Here is a 21570-nt window from a genome sequence, read left to right as displayed (position 1 = left end):
GAAGCAACAGCCGCTCTCTGGATCCCTGTTGAAACCACCTCACTATCCGGGCTTACACGCTGTAGCAGTGAAAGGCAGGGGAGCCAACAGTGTCAAGCCTCGCACTCAGAGTTCACCAGCCGCCGTACCGTCTCAACATTGTTCAAGCTCGTTAAAAGCTGGTACACGGAAAAATGACATCAAACCGCCCGCTTTTCAGGCCCGTGACTTTATTTGTCATGGAACTGGAAGTTGCACTTAGCTCAAAAATTGCAGAGAAAAAGCAGACGGGGTAAGAGGGGGGTACAATCGGGCCTGTGCACTGAAGGCACATTTCTGTTCCAATTTAGCAGAAAATATGTTGGAGTTGCCTCTGACTCTTTTCCAGCTGGAAATAGTCATGTTTTAGGATCTACGTTTTTTCCCCCAGTTTACTTTAACAGATCACACTGTAGGCACATGTTTATAATTTAGGACGGTCCTGCTGCTTATAATGATTTTGCCAAATGAGTCTGAGCAAACACTTGCTGTCAGACGTATTAGCTCGGCCAAAGTGTTCCTGTGACACAGATCCACCGGGCGAGGCGGGCAGCGCGGAGATTGGAACCATCACTTGAAAGGGTGGCGGTTTACATTGTGAATGGGTTAAACAGGCAGCCGCGGTTCAAGCGGGAAACTGGAAAATGGGGGCCAATTTAAAGCTTCACTTTTTAGTGCACAATAAAACAGAAGCTGAAGGTAATTTACTTTGGTGTGATTCAACAGGTTGAGCCACAGGCACATGCAGGTGAGAAAACTACATTTGACTCATTCAGTGACCACATCGCCATCTTACAAAGTGCTTGTGTTAAAGAAACAGAATAGAATAGAATAGAATCTGACATTTTGGGAAAGGTGCGTGTTTGCTTTCCAGCTCAGAGTGAGAAGATCGAGACCATTTTGACTTCTATTTTGTATATATACGCAAGCAGACCCTCCTTTGAATGGTGAATTTGCAGTTCTTAAACTTTGGTTTCTTTGCAGATTAAACAAAACAGATTCAACGGGATAGTCGGCGAGTATCAGAGGCTGTAAGGCGGGTCCTGTAATCAATTTGAAGACAGTCAGGCTCGCTGTTTTCCTCTGTTTCCAGTCTTTATGCCAAGCTAAGCTAACCGGCTTTGGCTCCAATATGTTCACCGTACAAATGTGCGACTGGTATAGTTCTTCTCATCGAACTCTCTGCAATAAAAGTGGCACATTTCCTGAGATGTAAAACAATTTCTTTGAAATATTACTATGTAACTTTTGCTGAACAGAAAGTGCCAATCAGAAGATAATGCTAAATGCTACACTACTGTTTAGTTCTGATAACTACTGATGCCCATAGCTTAAATGGTAAGCTGTTGTTACAATAGCAAAAGTAGACAAAAGTCATTTGGAGGTTTGCAATCTGATCTTGATGGTGTCAACAATCCACCTTCCAAGCGAATCATCTCACTTCTGTTTCCAACCTTCGCATTTCATGTTTTACGAGCGGATCCATGCTGTGTGAGGCTACCAATAGGGTGATGCAGCCAGCCAGACAGCGATGCTGATTGGATTCACTTAATGTGGCTCTTCCTTTCGTGACGTATTGAAAATAATGCAACGTCGGTTATAGTTAGCAACCTGCTGGAGGCGCTCGTGCCAAAAAAGAACTATCTATCTTTCAAGGGGCTCTTCTGAAGTTTTGTGTTGTGCTGGAAGCCAGTCAGTCATGTTAGCAGACTCCATTTCTGAACTAACATTAGGTATAGTTTTTCTATGTTAGCGGAGTCCAGCAGCATTAAACAACTTAAACAAATTGTCCACCGGCTTGTATAGGCAACAGACAAAGACAGGAAAGGTCTCACTTTTTCATGTCACGTTACAGTCCGCTCACATATGGCCAATCAAAAAGTGAACAATACCTGTAATTTGCTACAAATTGTTACATAGGGCCCCTTTAACACAATATTGTGTTGTGTTTTTATGGTGCAAATGTAGAAACTCATAGATTATTTCAAGTCTGGCTATAGTCTACAGGGTATTCCCAAAATTGAGAAAATAAGATTATAACTTAGATTGTTGATTAAATAGCAATTAAATAGATTGTGATATTATTTCTTGGCCAGATTGCCCACTTCTAATCAGCAGTCCAGAAAATGGCATTTGTACAGTGTGTTGACAATCTCTCTGTCCTGTTCTGTGAACCTGCAGCCAGTCAATAGAGACATTTACAGTGTTTCTGAGTCAATCTGGAAACACTCTACACCTTTCACCCATCTGTCCAGCTGAACTCATCATGGCTCTCACCCCTGCACTCTTTCCAACTCTATATGAAGACCCTCAGTTAGTTCACTTCCTTATTAACATCTTTATGATGGATTATGACTTAAACCCCATGTCCTGAGTCCGATCCCACATCTGGATCCCCTGATGTGAAAGAGACCTCATAATTCCTGTTTGGAGAATATTAGAAATAAAAGGTGACCTCGCTGACCTCATCTCACGGTATGTGCTGCAGTCTTTTAACACTTGCTGCCATGATGATGGACGCTTCAACCTTTGACCAGAGCAGACATGCGACCGCCATGGAAAGCTCTATGGTCACATAGGAGGAAAAAACTGAGAGGATGACCTTGATGTGGCGGTCAAGACACAGCATCGCCTATTCACTGTGGCTTGCGGTCCCATAAAATGTTTTACAGCTCAGTCGGGCCTTGAAAACAACGGAATATCTGTTCACAGTCATTGTCAGCATAGCTTAAACAATGCACTATAACAATGCAAACCTCTAATCAGATTAAATCTTTGTTCCAGGGGAGGGAAAATCCACTCTAAAAAACAGTTTTAACACTTTTAAAATAGCTGTTGGTGATGGTGTATTTATAGGTCAGCTTTATTTTTGGCAGTGCAGTTTGTATATTAACACAACAGCTGTAAAGTTGTTACTGCAAAAAATAGCGTATATGACAGCACTTCATCACAACATAATGCATGAAACATCTCACGCTGAGTGGGACTTTCCCTAAACCTAAACACATGCTCAAACTTTCCAACCAAAAATAATTTCTCCCTCATCATCATTTTTTCTTCTTATTCTTATTTTTTCTTTTTTTTAATCAACCTCGCACTTCCTGCTGAGTGGCACAGGTCATCGCTCAGCATCTGCCTTTGATTCTCCTGACAGTGACACTTCATGCGCCATGGTTGATCAGGACAGGTGCAAAAGGACTTTATGACACTCAGGAATGGGATCGCTACGGGAGTTCATCGATGAGTCATGAGGATGGACTTTATCGCTCTCTGGGCAGGCACTGGAAGGCGAGCATGTGGTTTATGTTTCTTGCCAGCTCTTCCTCTCCCATCCACCTTTATGCGCTCTTTCAAAGAAAAAAGGTTAATGTTCCTCTGAAACGCCCCGGTAATGTTCTACTCATCTCCACCATTTCCCAGGAGCTCGCGCTATACCTACAGTGTTGTTCCATGAATGCAACGTGATCTAAGATCAGTATTATAGCAATAAAATAGAGCTCAGATTGGGCACTATGACAACTATACATCAACTAAGCACTTTGTAGGCTTAGGTGATATAAAACTTGACATTTTGATATTCCCAAAACTTCTGAAGATTAGACTTGATAAAATATGGCCTCCTTGTAAAGGAGTGCCAAACTATAAGGAATATGATAAATTGTTTAATAGCTTTTGGTCATGTGAGTCCAGAGATGAGGCACGGCACATTTGGAAATGATTAGTTTAACTGTCCAGGAGGTGTTGGCAAAATACAGTACATGTTTTAATTATCAGAGAAATCCATAAAATCCAACATGGTCAAAATGAATGGAACTATGTGCATCTGATGGAGCTTGTGCCTGAGAATGATAAGAAAATAAGATATATGTTGAGTTTTTTCCAATCTGGACTATTTTGCTGCTGTGGATCTTAAAGCTGACCTATTATGCTTTTTTGTTTTTTGTTCTAATTATGTTCTTGTGCATGTAAAAGAAGTTAAAACGGTCAAAGTCTGCACCAATAGAAGCTCCTCTCTTCCACAGAAAACACTGCTCCTGAAACACCTCGTCAGTAGTCCTGCCTTTAATTTGCGACTTTGTGACATCACATGAGGTCATCATGCCACATATTTACATAATTTATGCCTATCGGCTGGTTTGGCATTTAGGAATTGATTTAGCACAGCTGCTCTGTTGTTGTTAGAGGTGCTGGATCAGGCGTGTGTGAACTGACTAATCAGGAGAGACTGGGTATTCGGGAAGAGGGGCCTTAAAGAGACAGGAGCTAAAACAGAGCGTTTCAGATGCTGCAGCACTGGACAGTATGAGAAAAACTGATGTGTTTTTTGAGCACTAAAGATGTAAACCTATTCTAGTAGTAACCCAAAATAAAATTATGAACCTGAAAATGAGCATGATATGTCTCCTACTGACTTTCAGAAGAAAAAAAACAAAAAACAAAACCAGAAACCAGGTACATGGCACATCATGTTATTTTATTTTTTGTTTTTAACTGACAAGACAGCAAATTGAAAGAACTTAGTCCACACTGTATCGTATTGAGAAAAAGGACAAACAATCTGTAGAGGTGATGTTAATGATGCTCCATGGAATGTTTTACTTTTCAGAGAAATCTGTGCATATTTCAAGGTTTTTCCTCCCAAGAAAACCTTTAATATGTGATACAAATGTGTCTCTAGAGGACAGATGACTAGAATGTATGCAAAGATTATGATAAGTCTTAGTCATTCCTCCAATAAATCTACTCAGGTGCTCGAAACGCCCCATTTTTTCCCAAAGTTCTCCAGTCTTTTGACAGTAACTAATAAAATAAAACTACAAATGAAGTTCAGGCAGTGCAAAGTAAGAGATGAACGCCAAAAGAAAGTGAAAACTTTGAAACTTTGAATATTTCAATGTTTACACTCCCTAAAATCCACTCAAGCTGTGGGAAAAAGTGTTTTCCCCCCGTTGGAAAGAAGAAAAGGGAAAAGAGAAAAAGGTGGAGTGGCTCCGATTAGCCCACATGTTGGTAATTTATCACACATAAACCTCACACCTAATTTTCACACCTGTAGCTCAACGTGCTGGAAGTCTAGTAATTCACTCAGTCACACACACCCACACCTCCCACACACACACACACACACACACACGCTGCTGAGTGGGACCTGGCCGTGGGTTTCCCTCACTGTGAGAGGAGAACGAGGACATCGCAGGCGAGGATCAGTAAAGTCAGCGGGCATGCTTGGCATATTTGCACCCCATGCAGCATTGCTCTGTCTCTCCCACCCCAACCCGTGTTCCCTCTCCCCTCACTATTTGTCATCACCTTGACTAAACTCATCCCGACATCCAGCTCACAGATCTGAGAAACACAAAGCTGGATGTGTTTTTTTTCTTTTGTTACGTTCCAGAGAGCACAACATACTGTAGCTGCAAATCCAGATGGGGGATACTCATCTTTTGTGGAAGTGTTACACAAAAACAGATTGAAAACTAGAAAATATAAAAAGTTGATATGAAAAACAGTGTTTTATTGCTTCCTATCACTGACTGACGGTGCTGGAAAAAGAAACCAAATCCTTCACTTACTGGTTTCAATTTAATAGTGATGCTTGTATATAGCATACATAAGCAAACGAGACGATCTGCAAGAAAATTATCTATTTCTGAATAGTTTTATTCTTAATGCCTGTCATCGAGTCAGAATCCAACCTTTCTAGGTTGGATAAGTCATAAATCAAAACAGTTTGCTGAGGATGAACTGAGGAGTCTCACAGCCTGAAGAAAGAAGCTACTCTGTAGTCTGGTGGTGAGCCACTAAAACAAAGTTGACTTTGTTTTGCTTTTGTCCACAGGGGGCGCCAGAATCAACAAAAATGAAAGTTCAATGTTGCAGCTTTAAGTAAAAGTAGAAAAAAAGCATGATGGATCATTAAATAAACATGAAAATAATTTTAAAAAAAGGAATAAATGTTTATTAAATTGTTATGTAATGTGTCTGAGAAGTTAAAGCCAATATCTTCTTTTCTTGTTTTTGTAATAATGGAGTTAAACATGCAAAAAGTGTTTTTTGAGCTGAATCCTCAGGTCAGTACTCAAAAAACTATCTTACATTATTCACTTTTAAATACTTAAAAAAACATTTTGGGGAATACCCTCTTGTCTACACGCTAAATATGAATCTAATCTCAAGTTAGCTTTGCTTGGCAAAAAGACTGGAAACACAGCCAGCCTGGCTCCGTCCACGGGTAATAAAAATCTGCCAACCTGTTCCTCTAAAGCCCCATTTTCATTCTCCATCTCTTTGCTAAGATGGATTCAGATTCATATTTAACAGACGGATAAGAAAAGCGGTATTGATCTTCCCAGCTAACTCCCGCATGGAAAGTAAGTATAAAAAGAAAAATGTTACCTCAAAATTCTAAATTACTTCTGTAAAAGTCCTTGATTACTTCTCATACTGTCGACAATGGTAAAGAAAGTATTTTGGTCCAATAGTTAAGAAAAAGTAGTAATTCCGTTATCAAATATTATTCAATTAATTAATAAAAAATAGGCATCCTGCATTCAAAACATAACAAACGTTATTTTTAAATAAATTATTAAGTATTACTGACATTTTATTACTGCTGCATAATGTTGTAGTTGGTTGGTAGGAGCTATTTGTTTTTATGTATTGCTAGAACATCATATCTTAATTTATCATGTGTTTTGCATCTATACCTGTTCAATAAATGGAATGGAATGCAGTTGAGTCAAAGTGTAAAGTAGCAGAAAAAATATATACTTTTTGTACAACAGAGCTGAGTTTCACATGTCTTGTATGATTGAAAGAAATAAAAGAAGCAGTAGTTGGCACGAGCAAAAGATCGCTACCGAAACAAACTCAGCTTTCATCAACACATCGGGAATGGGCAGACGTCATACTGTTTGACTGACATGTGACAATCAGTCCAAAGCTCATCGCATTAAAGATGAAGACAAAACAATAAAAAGGAAAAGAAAAACAAGAAACTCGCTACCAAAAAAGGAGCCTACGCTGTCCAACTGCCTCCAGCGCATACCGACCTCGAGTAGGCGCGACGTGAGCGCCTGCTGCAAAGTTCTACCTCATTAACCCTTTAACAAGATACAACCTCGCACCCCTCCTCGCCCGTCGAGGCCAACGGGGAGATGTGAGGTGATCGCCAGGGTCAAAAGTGGAGCGCACCACAGGGGACAGATGGCAAAGACCTGGTCTCACTTTTCACACATGGTGCCTGCCACACAAAAACAAAAAAACACTAAACTTCAAAGCCTTATGTTTCTCCTCTAAAGAATGGGCTGGATCCAGTATCTAGGCTCGGTCCCTCGCAGGAAAAGAAGACAACTTTGCTTGTTTTCTCACCTAACTGAAGTCTGTTTCCTAGTAGAGAAACGGCCACATCATTATTCGATAATCAAGGGTTGAATATTAGAATAATACTGACGTTTTTCTAGTGAAGCTGCCAACAATTAATACGGTGTTCCTGTCTTTACTTAAAATAACTTGAAGGTTATCCCAAAAGACTTTAGAAAGAAGTTCATCTGAGGTGTTTCCAAGGCTTGTGATAGACAGCTTGTTCAGGCGGCAGCTACACTGTATCAAGATGAGAGCTGCCGCCCTCTGCTCCAGCAGGTGTCTGGGTCACATCTGGCTCCCTGTCCTCAAACCACCACAAAACTGCACCTGAATGGCTGGCACCGCCCTGGCTTCTTAACGGGAACCGGCTTGTGTTGGCTCCAAAAGGCCACACTCAGCCCTCAGGAGTTCACATTTATTCTCAACAGTGCCCTTTGAGAGAGGGAGAGAGAGACTTGGAATAAATGCTTTCATAAAGTATGAAGGATGAGTGGACTCCACCGGCCAAAATGGAGCACATAAAGCAAAATGAAAATGACTGTGGTGCAAGGATAATTTCCTCTCAGTAAAAGTACTATATGCGCTCCCGGGTGTGGAAATGTAATCTGTTGCCACGAGAAAAGAGAGCTCTGGTATGCAGGTGTGCTCGAATCTAAAGGTGTTAGATGTTGCGATGAAAGAAACTTTTGGATGAAGGAATGGAGACTTGCATCCAAAACCTCTGGGTGGCACGAGGCCGCGTATCATTGCATGGACGCAGCAGATGCATGGAGCTGTACCTGTCTTGTGCCTACATGCCACAGTGTTTACTGCTACAAATGAGCGGCAAATTGGCTGCTGTTACAACAATGTTCCAAAGCGCTGGATGTGTAATAGAGCTATGCAATAACTCAACCACAGGAGTTGTCTCCTCTTCTCTAAACAGTCAGGAAAAAATGTCTTAGATGCAATCTTTGATTCTCCGAAAATAACTCTCGACCTTTAAATCTTTTTATAGAAATATCCTGTTCTGAACACTCATATGCATATGCATGTGTGCCCTCATGCTCCATGATGATAGCCAGCCCCACGCTGTCCATTACACTTCACTACTGCCCATTACTGCACCAAGGCAGTACCATCTCTGAAGCCATTAGCTGGTAAACATGTAAACTACATGTGACCCCTGCCTACAGATACCTATTAGTTATGACTCCTGCTGGTGACAGCTGTTTACACAGCTAAGGCCCCGCTCCTGAGCCCTGGCCCCAGTCCAAATAAAATAATATCCAGTTAAGGAGAAGTCAGCCAAGATGTAATACAAGTGCATAACTAGAGGGGGGAAAAGAGTGAAGGAATCTGAGAAATGTTAATGGACTTCTTTTTCTTTTAAATCTTTATAGCGGTTGTCTCTACCACAGCCTTGTTTCATTGTCTGGACCCTAAAGCAAGATTAGTGAGAAGCCCTGATGGAGAGAGAAAAGTTAAAAACAGTCACCACAATTGATGTCCTCTTTGACAGAGCACAACATAAAAATGTGCTGCGTTAAAATCATAACACAGCTTACAAATTTCCCCCACAATTAGACTTCCACTCACTTTTGACAGTGTGTGTATGTGGGGATCTTTGTCCAGAGCCTGCGTGGCGTGAAGCCAGAGCGATTCACAAAAATATACAAGGGCTTAAGTCAACACAGGCAATAACAAGACAAACAGCAACTAAGACCACAACCACACAACTACTCAGTCAGACATTTACTGTATTACAGTGAACAGAGCCGGACCTGTTCTGGTGGATACTGGGCCGAATGGTGGAGAAACATCTTGGCTTAGGAGAGCAAGTTACAACGAGGATGCATTCAGGGGCAGGTGAGAAGAAAGCATCATCCACTGTGCAGGACTGACTCAGACAAAACAACTTCATCCACCTACATATGGGCGACAAATTATAGGAACCGTGGAAGCAAACTGAAAATTGTAATTGGACTGACAAGATGTTGTATCCGCCCACAAAGGCCTGACTGTGAGAGGCGTCAGCAGTGACGCCATTCAGTCTGTCTGCACTCAGACTGTGTGAAAGTCCAACACTTTTCTGTTAGAATAAACAGACCCTTGCAACAACAATACTAACCCTGCTTAGTAAAGTTGATACGGACAGAGCCCTTTGTCTGTATAAGCCAAGAAAGTTAAACTTAGACTTCTGTCAACCTAGCCGGCAAACTTCCAGTTTAGCACCCAGCTAACTTGAAGAGATTAAATGATTTAATCTTGCAGCTCTTCTACACTTTCCAAATTTCATTGGAGCGAATGGCTCAAATTAGTCATTTCCTGTGGGTTGTGATGGTCACTGTTTTACAGACACTTCTTTCACAATGTAAGCTCATGGCAAAAAGTATTGTCGGGCCCCATTGCATCACGTGATGTAATTACATGGCTTGGCCACTACCAAAGGTGGCTACAAAGCCTGGCGCTCTTCCTGGGGCCTTGACCCTAAGCTTCCCTATGGCCGTATGTATGTAGGTAGTTACGGTTACATAGTATGAGATGGACATATATATTTTTGTACGTAAAGGGGGCATAACTTTTACCATTTTTGCTGTTATTTAGACAGGCCAGGTTGTTTTTACCAGAAACAGACAACGTCAGCAATTAGCAAGTGAACATGGTGCATCATGTAATGTTAGCTAAAATGCTACGTATTTCCCTCAGGAATTTGTGGAGACCAAACCACAGTTAAAGAGAGTGATTGTTTCACTTACATTGTTCTCATAGACAGAAACACAATGAATGCTAATGTTGTTCTGTATACATATCTGCTGAAATTGTAGCCTAAATTATAGACCCTAATTTTTCCCTCTATGAGAAAAGGATATGTCAATGTTGCGTTCAGCTCGTTTCAGCTGCCCTCAAGCGGCCAAGAAATCAGTTTATAAAGGTTTAACCATCTGTAACACTGTTAACTGGGACGCTCAATTGAGGGCATTAAAAAACATAATTTCATCAAGTGTTAGCTAGCTGTTGCTAGCACATGGGTGTCACAGCGGTAACACTATGGAAAGACAATAAGGACAATTGTATAAAACACTTGCATTGTCCCAATTCTGTGAGGAAAAAGACATGAGACAGAGCTAATGTGCTCACTACTCGACGACTAGGATGCTAGCCAGCTAGCAACACGTTGTGTAAAGGCAGACAAGTTGCTCTCTTATCACAGAGCTAATCACACAGCTCATTAAGATGAGTGACAATTATTTGGGTGTGAGCTTGAACAACTGTGGCGGAACAAGCAAGACTGCCTCGAGGCAAAACATTATGTACTGTTGCTTCCATTTCATGATTGATCTACAACCTTATTGCTTTGCTCTGATGACAGACAGATGCATGTCTCATTCAATCACCCCTCCGCCGCCCCCTGCATCCTCTCTTCCCATCACTTTCCTCTTTGCTCCTTCCATTCTGACCACATAAATCTTAAGGGGATGACCCTTGAAGACCTCTTTACATCTGACATGCACGCTACGTTGCCCTCCATGTCCCCCCTCCTCTCACTCGCTGTGTTCCTCTCCCTCCACAGAGGGAGTCACAGAGACAATGAGCTCAACATCGAGGCCCAGTAATGACTCCCAGCCCTGTTCCTGATTAAAAACACACCGGGTGCTTCTGCACTCCGCAGGCAGCCCATGAGGCCTTCCCCTCCTCACACCACAGGGCCTGAGAGCGGAGAGATAGAAGCACAAGCCAGCCTCAACACAGCTCCATGCCCAAGAAAACAAAAAAAAATCCAGTGTAAGCCTTACACTCTGTAGCATTCGAAGCTCTTGTCCCGACTAGTCCAAGCCTGATTCCACAGGCAAGTCTTCATTTAGTCTAAGGGTGCCCAATTACCAACATGAACCCCAACCTCAGCCAAACCAGTCTCTGGCTTGGATACATCAGTGGTGGGGCTCAAATATCCTGTCACGTATTTGCATGTGTGTTGGGATTATCTTTCACACTACTTCATCATCGTAATGGCAGAAAATTGTGAGAAAAAGCTGCACAGATGTACAGTGAGTCAGACAGGCAGTAGGCAGCAGTGGAGGCAGCTGCACCTTTACCTTTACCTCTCCATGTCCATACTTGGGCCGCCAAATTACAGGCGAGCTCCGCAGAGAGACCCTTTATTGCATCTGACCAGCTCACTTCCTCCCCATACCAAAGGCATTGCATGCTGAGCTTTATTTTGATGTGGCGTGTAAGCATAATTAGAGGTCCCATAAAAGCAGGGAGAGGGGGGAAAAAAGGAGTCTTGTCCATCTGTCGAGTGTTAAGGGGTGGGCACGAGGGTAGCGATCAGAGCCCCATGCCTCGCTGTTGTTAAAGCAGCAGCCATTCTAACAGGCATCCATGCAAGCGGTCTTTATGCCAAACTACAGTCAGTGTGTGTGTTTGTTTCTGCACGCGGTGTGTTTCCTCAAGGGGCCTCCTTTAGTTTCAGATTTCCAGGCCTTGCGGATCGATGCAAAGTGGGTACAAGCCGGCACGCACACGGAGGAACACACTGACATGGCAAACAAGAGCCGATACAGAGTGCGTCCTTTTCTAGAAACATTAGAGCATCCTTCCAAGGGCTCCTGGATCCTTAAATCTGCACAGCTCTTCTCCACATGTCAGGCAGGTGGCAAATCAAATTTATGGTCTGTCAAATAGGCTCAGCTACCAAGCTGCATGCCCAAAAGTAGTTTAAATGAAATATGCCTATTTACTTTTTTGCCTGCAGACATGAAGAAGATTGATACCACTCTGACATGTGGCTGTAAATATGAAGTTAGCTTAACATGAAAACTGGAAACAGAGGGAAACAACTAGTGTGGCTTTGTCCAAAGAGATCTCCAGAACAAAATCCGGCTACCAGTACTTCTAAAGCTCACGAATGAACGAATGTCATTTCGCAGTTTTACGTGGGGTGATGTGTTGGACTATTTCTCGCCACAGCTGCTGCTAGCCAAGAAATGGTCAAACGACAAATCGTGATGTTTAATATAATTAATAATGTTATACAGTTAATTAGTGAGTGTTAGACGTACTTTTAGGTGGATTTCGTTAACAACAGACAGAGCCAGGCTAGCTGTTTCCACCTGTTTTCATTCTATATGATACGCTAAGCTAATCCGGTCTCTGGCTCTAGATACATATTCACCACACAGACATAAGAATAGATTTTCTCATCTAACTCTTGATAGAAAGCGAGCGTATGTGTATTTCCTATATCACTTAGGCTGCGTAATGTGACGTGACTTACGTAATGTGAGTTACATGACTGAACGTAGTTATCTCTTTAACCTAACCAAGTAGTTTTGGAGCCTAAACTGAGCCAAACTGCATCATTTTCACAACGCTAATCCAAAGTCCAAAAGTCATTATATATGTCATAATAAGTGAACTGTTTGTCAGCAAGCCTTATTTTGAAAGTTGAACCAGACGTTGCACATTACTTATTATTGCCACCTTGACTGCGGAGCCATTCACGTGCAAAAGTCATAGTTAGAAGCTTAAAGGCTGCCGTATTTGACGAGTTGGGATCGAGAACGCGTCGCCCAACATGTCCAAGTTGAATCTCAAGTGTAATTTAATTAATGTGTAAACAGAAAAGGGGAAATTGGTCATTTTAACAATTCTCCTGATCAAATTCATTGGGGAGCAAACACAATGGATGCCTATTGTATCCACGTCATTACCTCTAAACAGCTCTTCACTGGATTCTTTTAGAGGTGTGTATTAGTAATGTGAGAGGTAAGTAGTCTGGAAGTGTGTTTCAGTGTGAGCCTGAGGGGCTCCATCTCCGGCTCTGGGCAGCTCTCCTACCTGTGAAGCCCTTGTATGAGTCATTTTTTCAAAAAATGCTCCTTTTGTGTTGTTGTTTTATGTGTGGCACTTAGAAATGATTCCCACATTAGATTTTTTTACGGCCCAATAAACTTGAGAGAATCGGACCAAATTGGCTGGTCACATTTAGAGCTTTATAAGGAAACGTATTAAGGTGTAATTGCTTTCGGGGGCGTGCGCAGTTGAGGGAACGGGCCTAGGTGAGGGTTACAAAACTGCCCTCCGGAGGGACACTGCACTTTTTGTCTGCCGCTCAGGAGTTTCCAATCACTGTGAGGAAATATGGAGTGTATTATAAGATTTTTATATAATAACTTCATTTTATTTCACATTTCCGAAAAAATGAACTTTTACAGCGTGGTAAAATGTAGCCTGAAATAAAACCATCTGTTTGGCGTTTGGCTCTGCCAGCATATGGGATCCTCTGATGACAATGATTGAGGGTGAAAGAGAAGGTCCCCCTGTGTATTGCCTCCCTGAAAACATTTTTGGAAAAGGAAAAGGAGGGGCCAAATCTGCTCACGATGAATTTTTTTCTGGCTGTGATGTGATAGATGGAAGGGTGCAGAAGTGTTACAAAACAGGCTTTATCATCCATGGGAAATGGATACTACTCATACAAGGAGCAACACCCAAAGAATTGACAGACGAATATGAATTCTTCATCCCACCTTACTGCTTCACTTAGTTCCAATAGATAAAGGTGCATTACGCTGATTTAAATCTATTCGGCTTAAAGGGGCACTATGTAGTTTTGGAGAAGAATTTGAAATTCGGAATTTTAATATTTACAATATCAAACTATTAAAAAAATATTTATTTTTTCCATAAGTTAATAAACAAGCTGTTCTCAGAGGAAAATAAGGTCTCCTGAGCGCTGTTTGAAGCTTGAAAGAGAGTCCGCCAAATATAAACAAAGTCAAACAGTATGAAATAGTGTCGTCCTTTAAGGTAAGTTTGTTTATTCGGTCATGAAAATGAAGGGGATTGTTTGTTTAATGTATTTAAGCATAAAACATCAGTCAATGAAGAACTTTCCTGACTAAAATTTCTTCCCCAAAACTACGTAGTGCACCTTTAAATGCACAGCGCTCAAATTCCACCTCTAGGGGTCTCTCCATCAAAGCAATGACCACCGTTGCCGATGAAAATCTATGGGTGAATGTTCACGGACGAGGTTGTGTGTCAAAGTTTGACTCACGTTACGTTTTAGTCACGTTCACGACTTCCTCCCTCGCTCTCTGACACATCATCTGAGGTTCTCCCCGGAAGTTGTTGCAACAGTGGACCAAATGAAACACAGCATTAAAGGTGCACTATGTAGTTTTTTGATCAGAAGAGAAAGATCATAGGTGACTGATATTTTTATGCCTAAACAAACTAAATAAACAAACTGTCTTTGCTCTCATGAATAAACAAACTGACCTTTAAAGGACAACAGTTTCATACTGTCTGACTTTGTTTATATTTGGCGGACCCTGCCAACTTTCTAGCCTCAAACAGAGTTCTGAGGACCTTATCTTCCTCTGAGAACAGCTTGTTTATTCACTCATGGAGTGAATGGAAAAATAAATATTTCTGGGTTTGCATTATTACCGCATTAATACTGTAAATATACAAATTCTGAGTTTGAATTTCTTCTCCAAAACTACACAGTGCCCCTTTAACTTTGAATCAAATTACCGATTTCTCTGGATATGAACATATATGTGAACAATTTAATGCTTAAACGTTATGTATTACATCGTTAGGTAAATTTATCAAATAGTGATTTTTTTTCTATGGGAAAACAAAGACAAAGTGAAACAGATCATCCCCACTTAGTCACGTGGTGCCTGAAAGAATCCCTCTCTCTCCAGCAGAAAGTTCATGCCACTGCATGTTTTTTCCTCTGCCGGGGTTTTTCGGCAGTGTAGCATGGCATGAGCGCACTGAGGAGCCTTTCACCGGCTTCATCTGATACTGCTGTGACTCGGAGCTGGAGCTGCGCTACAGGCCAGGATCGACATGCATGGGTTAGTAGGTCAAACAAGGAGCTAGTCTTTCGACAGAGTTCGGAAGCTAGGTCAGACTAATGTGATTTATCAATACAGCACATAAGTGAATCATTGTCCTTAATGGCCATGATAATCCCCGAGACAGAGGTTGGACCTGATTGGTCCTGGAGTCGGGGGTGTGAGCTGTTCTGGAGTTGATGTCTTGATTTGAGCATCAGCAACATGCACCTGCGGGTTATTCATGTATCTCCCTGTACTCTCTTTTTCTCTCTCACACACACACACACACACACACCTTTGAGCACACACACACAGATTTACACTTATGGAAGCTTGGCTGATGGGGCCTGGGAGAGAAAAGACAGAGCTCTGTTCCTTGACGCCGGAGCTCCGGCTCAGGTCAGGACTCGGCTCGCTGTAATCCCTCTCAGGTGATGCTGTTCACATTCAGCCGTTTCCAGCTGATCTGCTTAAATGCGCCTCCCTCATCCCCGAAAAAAGCCCCCACCTCTCCTCAAGCGAGGACGAGGAGGAGGAGGGAGGGCTGCTGCTGCTGCTCCACGCTGTCAGATCTCAGATCACTTTTCAGCATTTCCTTTATGTGATCAATCTGCCGCTATATACATGAATCAAATACACCAACTCCTTCTGTGTTACGGAATGAAAAAGGTCAGGATGCAAGGCTCACATCACCTGGATTAGAGTGGCATCATGTGAGAGGGCCTTGTTAGCAGACGTGCCATCTGCGGGGCTTTTTCACTTTTTCCAAAGGCGAGAGTGGCAAAGCTGGTTTTTAAAAGCAGCCTCTTGGAGCACTCCCTCTCCTCACTTAATCAACGTATTATATTGCGCCCGTGCACCGAGTTCCAACATTAACACTTACACACACAAACCTGGGACTTTGTGTGAGTTGTCAGCACACCGAGGCCCGATTTCCTCTGGCTTAGAAAGAGAGGCCGCAGTGTTTGAACTGCTTATCTGCATCAAAAGACAGCTATCATTTTTTACATTTACACAACCAAAACTCCACATCGCCTTCTCTTCTGCTTTATTATCAACAAACTAGAACCACAAAGTCAATTTACAGGAGTCAAACGCCAGAGAGCATCAAGTTTCCACACACTCTTTTAAGAAAAAAAAAACTCAGCCACAAATCATGACACTTTTATGTGTATTCTGGCATCAAAATCTCACCACACACACCCTTCGTTGCCGACTGTCATCAGCGGTACAACATGTCATGCATCTCTGACCTCGCTCCCTCCGCCCTGCTGGGCTGCATCTAATCACGTTTGTCCTTCAAAACATCTGGCAACGCTGTCGAAGTAACAGATTACACAGTCGGATGTGATGTGAAACACGCTGCGGCCCGCTGGGAGTTCAAATTTGGGATTTTCTGGGTAGATGCGGAAGGGTTAACAGTATCACATGGCAACTTTTCACAACTCCCGACAGCTATTACCTATTCATTACCTGTTTAAACGTCTCAGGGCCCCACTGCGTGTCTCTGTTCCTTCAGGCAGCGCTGGTACTCCAGCCGGATTTTATGTAGTCAGCAGGTGGCATCATTAGCCAGAGAATAAAAATGAAAAGTAATACCCTTGTGTCTAGCTATGATATCATAGAAGGGCTCATTGGCATCACTTTCCTGCTTCTAATGGGCAGGATAGGGGGTAAGGAGGTGTAAATTTAATATGTTTTGTCATCTGTTTTGCATGAAAACATGTATATGCACGGTCACCACAGCCAAACGGGAGGCTGGGTCATGTCATGCAGTGAGTGAGCAAGACAAGATCAGCCCAGAAACCACACAAAGATCCCAATCTCTGACTCTACATACATTTTAGCAGCCCGAGTCATACGCAATGGCTGTTTTTCTCCTTGACATCCCCTAATTATAGTGGCATCTCAATCCCTTACACCTCTCTGGGTCATGTGGCCACACGTGTAACGGCAAAAACTTTTTCTTTTTTTTTTTCCTGCGCGTAAAAATGAGAAAGACATTTGCTAAATTATGTGTTTTGTTACGCATAAAACAGTCACGCCTGGGGAGGCAAGGGTGGCCAAAATTGAATTTTCAAACGTGTCTGGGTCTCAACACTCCTGAACGGTTTGGATAGCTCTCTGTGCATGCCAGACGGCGCTGTGTATAAAGCTGTCACAGGAACCTTGAGGGCTAGAAAAATATTCAAGCATTTCTGGGCCTATTGGACAATGATCTCTTACACATGCTTCTTTCAATATAACCGTGATAAATAAAGGAAGGAAGCAAATACCGAACACTTGGCCGGCTGCCACCGCCTGCTAGAATGGCACTTTTGGCCCAAAGTACAGTTTCCCCCCTCAAACACACACACACACACACACACACACACACACACACACACAAATACACATTCAGCAATACAGTGAAACCTGTACATATTTGCATGGGATTAGTTTGACAAGTGTAACATCCGCTCTGAGAGCTGGGGGTAACAATGTGTAGCTTATGGAGCTCAGCCTAAAGCTGTTCTTGAGGTCAAATGTGTAAGTTAACCTCTACATCTCATCCCCACCACCACCACCACCCTTCTCTGCCTTTCTTTCTCACAAGAACCACACAGATTGAGCTACAGACACGTGTTTTTAGCTGCTTTGACCATCCAAAACACCCTCCAGGTTGAAGCAGCTCCAACAACGGACTGATCACACACACAAAAAATCGCATTCTATCTCTTTTCTGCTATCTCAGATCGCACAGTCCTCAGAGAGAGAAACACACAGAGGAGCTGAAGAACGTGTGTGTGCCAGTACCCCGCAGTGATTGCCTGATTATTTGCAGATGGGCAGTGGAGGGCTCGCAGAGTGTGGAGGTTCCCCCTGGCACGCAGCGCATATGATTAAATCTGTGATTGCCTTACAATTTACAACACGATCCCCCCCTTCCCTCTCTCTCCTCTGACTTTAAGTGACTTTTTCTACCGTGCGGACTGCGTAATGCTGCCCAAAAAGTGCGCTACAGACACGGTCCCCGTGCGCCATTCTCCTCTCATGGTCACCCCCGAGGATCTTGGTGATGTGTTATGTCACAGTTTCAGAGGAGGACTCGGCGGGGGCCGCTCTCCTAATCCCACTGTCTCCTCATTCATTCAGAGTGGAGAGTAGTATTTACAAAGGGGCTGATCCCCTCCTCAGCCCCTGCGCCTCCGCTGAGCGATTGTTATGCTGGTTTCCTACCAACTGTTCAAAGTGGTTATGAGATCAATTAAAACCAGCTTAGGGGGGGCGGTGGGGTGGAGATGTGCAATTCATAAGTCAGAGGAAGGGGATTCCGTATCTATTCATTAAACAACTCCCCCCCCCCCCTCCTCTCTCTCGATAAGCCGCCCGCTCTCTACAGAGGGATCCGCACCAGCAGCTTTTTTAGCAGCTTCACATGTAAATAATAAAGGGAGCCCTTTGTTGGGGCCGCAACATTTGGGAAGTAGCGCTAATAGCCCGTCTGACAGCGTGGTTTCGATACGATAAGCCAATCCACTGACGCAACACGTTTTAATATTCATTTTTTTGGAGAGCCACACGCGTGGCCAATTTTGCGCACATTTTACGCATTAGCCACCGGTTCTGAAATCGTTACATAATGTTGAAAATCTTCTTTCAAGAGGTTAATGAGTTACATCAGATGCCGCAGGACTGATTTGCGGCTTGGGTAACAAGTTTCTTTCAGCGTGTTTTTTTTTTTTTCTTTTCTGGAATGTTCCTGAGTTACAGTCGGAGATTCTCACCTGCGCGCTTTTCTTAAAATCAGATGTGGTTATCAATATTTGATATTTCCCTCTGACTTGCCGCCTGCTCTGTGCGCTACGGAGAAGCAGCCGGACTTGTTTTAGGACCGTTGCCTCCCGTGACCCGCACAAACTCTCCAGCCTCCTGTTAAAGTCGCTGCCTGGATGCTGCTCTCAGACCTGTGGGCTACAAACCCCCGCACGTCTTACCTCTTTTGTTTCTCCTCCAGCGGTGCGACGGCGCCTGACAGTTGCTGTACTCCATACAGTTCAATACGATCAGGGCAAATGAGAAGAGTCGAAACTGCATCTGGACGGCGATCTGGTGTTCGGACTCCAGTAAAAAGGTGCCGGCGGGGGGCTCGGGATGAATTCTCTGACTTTGTAATGTCCTCCTCCAGTTTTCTTGAGTCGATCCTCAAATGTGTCAAACATCAGACGGGATGCGACATGTTATCACGCCGCCGATCGGGATCATTTTCTGAAGCGCTGGTGATCCTCCAGTCACTAAAAGTGTCCGTTTTGGTGCGCTGCGGGGAGAATGACAAAAAAGGAGGTTACTGTGATAACAGTGTAATGAAATCAACACCTTCCTAAACAGTGATGCGCGGGGCTGATAAGAGGGGGATTAAAAGAAAGAATGAGTCGCTCTTCTGTGTGTTAATGTGCGGGGAAACAATCACAGACGCACAGGCAACGCGTACCGCTCAAAACGCCCCTTCCCAAAAAAACAAAAAACAAAAAAACAAGCGCAACCGTGCGTAATAGTCGCCAGGACGCTCCGTGTAAGAACGTGTCGGTGTGTACCTTGCATCAGATGGAGAGTAATCCCGCTCCGGTCCACTTTTTTTTTTTTTTTTTTTTTTTTTTTAGGTTCCCTCTGAGTGCAAGTGCGGCTCGGGAACGTGCAGCATCCCTCTGTGTGTGAGAAACTTGTGTCTCCAGAAGAGAACAGAGGTCCGAGGAGGAGGAAAAAGGTGGTCGCGGTGAAGGAGGAGGAGGATGAGGAGAAGGAGGAGGAGGGGGTTTCCTTTCCTCCTCTCTTTACAAAAAAAAAAAAAAAAAAAGCTTAGATTCCGTTTACCTGCGTTTCCTCACTCCGAGCTCGTCCCGTTCGGTTCCTGCAGCAGAAACAAACTCACATGTGTTGCTTTCTATAAAGCGGAAAACGAGAGCCGGTGACTGACTGACTGAGTGACTGTCTGTGAGTGAGTGAGTGAGTGAGTGAGTGTGCGTTTTGCGCGCTGCTGAGGTTGACTGACTGACTCCCAGCTGGTCCTGATGCTTGCTTGTCTTTTTGCTCATATAGCGCCGCGCCGCCGTCACGTGTGGAGATCTCCAGCTCGCCGTCTCTTCTTCGTATTTAAGATGTTGAAGATGACATTTAGTGGAGTCTCCCCCCACCTCGGTGCGCCCCCCCACCCACCCACACTGGCCGGTACGAGGTTGCCTCTGGGTCCTAGTGAGCGGAAAGAGCTGGAAAACATCCCAGAGGAGAGACGTTAGTGTAGTTTACTGAGGGGGAGTCGTGACTTTTACTGCGTCCTGACCCAACATCCAGAATATTCCTTCGATATTCAAACTCCTCAAGAAATGGCACTACTTCCCCCCTCACGGATGTAGACATGTAGATCTCAAAGTAAAGTTCAGTGACCTCTCTCAATTTGGAGATCAAAAATGGAGCTAAATAATTGCCACACGGTTTGGTTCAGCTTTCTTCCGCTGACGATAGCCCTATTGAATAATTAGAGGTTCGCCAAAAGAAGCAATTATCTGCATAATGTGCGTAATGAGGTGGGCCAGCAAGTCAACCGTCCCGTCACGCCTCTTTTAGGACTACTTTAACCCTCTCCTCCTTTGAAATTAATGATAATCGTTAGGGAGGCTGTAATTGTGGGATAAATCATTGAATATTTTTTTTTTTTTCCAGGCAAGGGCCTTTCACACTGACAGAGGAGACCCCATCAGTGTGAAGCAGATAGAGATTCTCCTTTCAGGCAGAACCAGCTTACCTTGTGAGGAGAGAGACGAGGATTCTGGCAACCATCCACTCCTTAATAACAAATCAGAGATAGAATGTGACAGAAATGTTATGGAGTTTGGTGACAGAGGTTCCGAGGAGATGAATTAAAAGTGTGGTGATGTAGAAATGTGAGGAACTGGAGGAAGACTGGAGACATGTCAGGACTTATTATCACTCCTGAGCAGCTGCTCCACGTCCTGATTGGGACCGGGGAAGCTGTGAATGCTCTACCCCCTTCTGCCACTAGGTGTGGCACTTAATCTTTTATTTATTTCAGGGCAATTATTTTCATGTGAGAGCTGTGCTGCCCATGTCAGTGACTCTACATCAGTCAAACCAGTGTGAAATCAAGACAAATACACATAAGAAATGAGAGAAAAAGATCAGAGTGGAACAAATTGTTAGAAAAAAATTAACCTTTTTTTTTTTTCACCCTATGTCTGGTTGTCCTCGCAGACCTCCCATCTCAACACTACAAAATGTCATTTACACGCTGGTTTTACACTTTAAACACCAGGAAAACTGTTGAAAAAAATGTCTACCCTCAGGCTGTAAA

General features: G+C 43.3%; 1 protein-coding gene across 2 annotated transcripts in view; it reads right to left on the bottom strand.

The window, feature by feature from the left end:
• rspo2 (R-spondin 2) overlaps nt 1-19331 on the bottom strand; it is a 60559-nt gene extending 41228 nt beyond the window's left edge. The window contains exon 1 of one of the 2 annotated variants that reach the window (XM_073486106.1): nt 19202-19331. In XM_073486106.1, the coding sequence (XP_073342207.1) occupies nt 19202-19301 (100 nt within the window). In that variant the 5' untranslated portion in view covers nt 19302-19331. The remainder of the gene's footprint in view (nt 1-19201) is intronic. The other variant, XM_073486104.1, reaches the window with a different exon arrangement.
• Between the last annotated feature and the right edge of the window lie 2239 nt (nt 19332-21570).

This window comes from Pagrus major, chromosome 17, assembly GCF_040436345.1.
Source record: "Pagrus major chromosome 17, Pma_NU_1.0".
Lineage (NCBI taxonomy): Eukaryota > Metazoa > Chordata > Actinopteri > Spariformes > Sparidae > Pagrus > Pagrus major.
The sequence above is the reverse complement of the archived record's forward strand: the minus strand, read 5'-3'. Positions and strand labels throughout refer to the sequence as shown.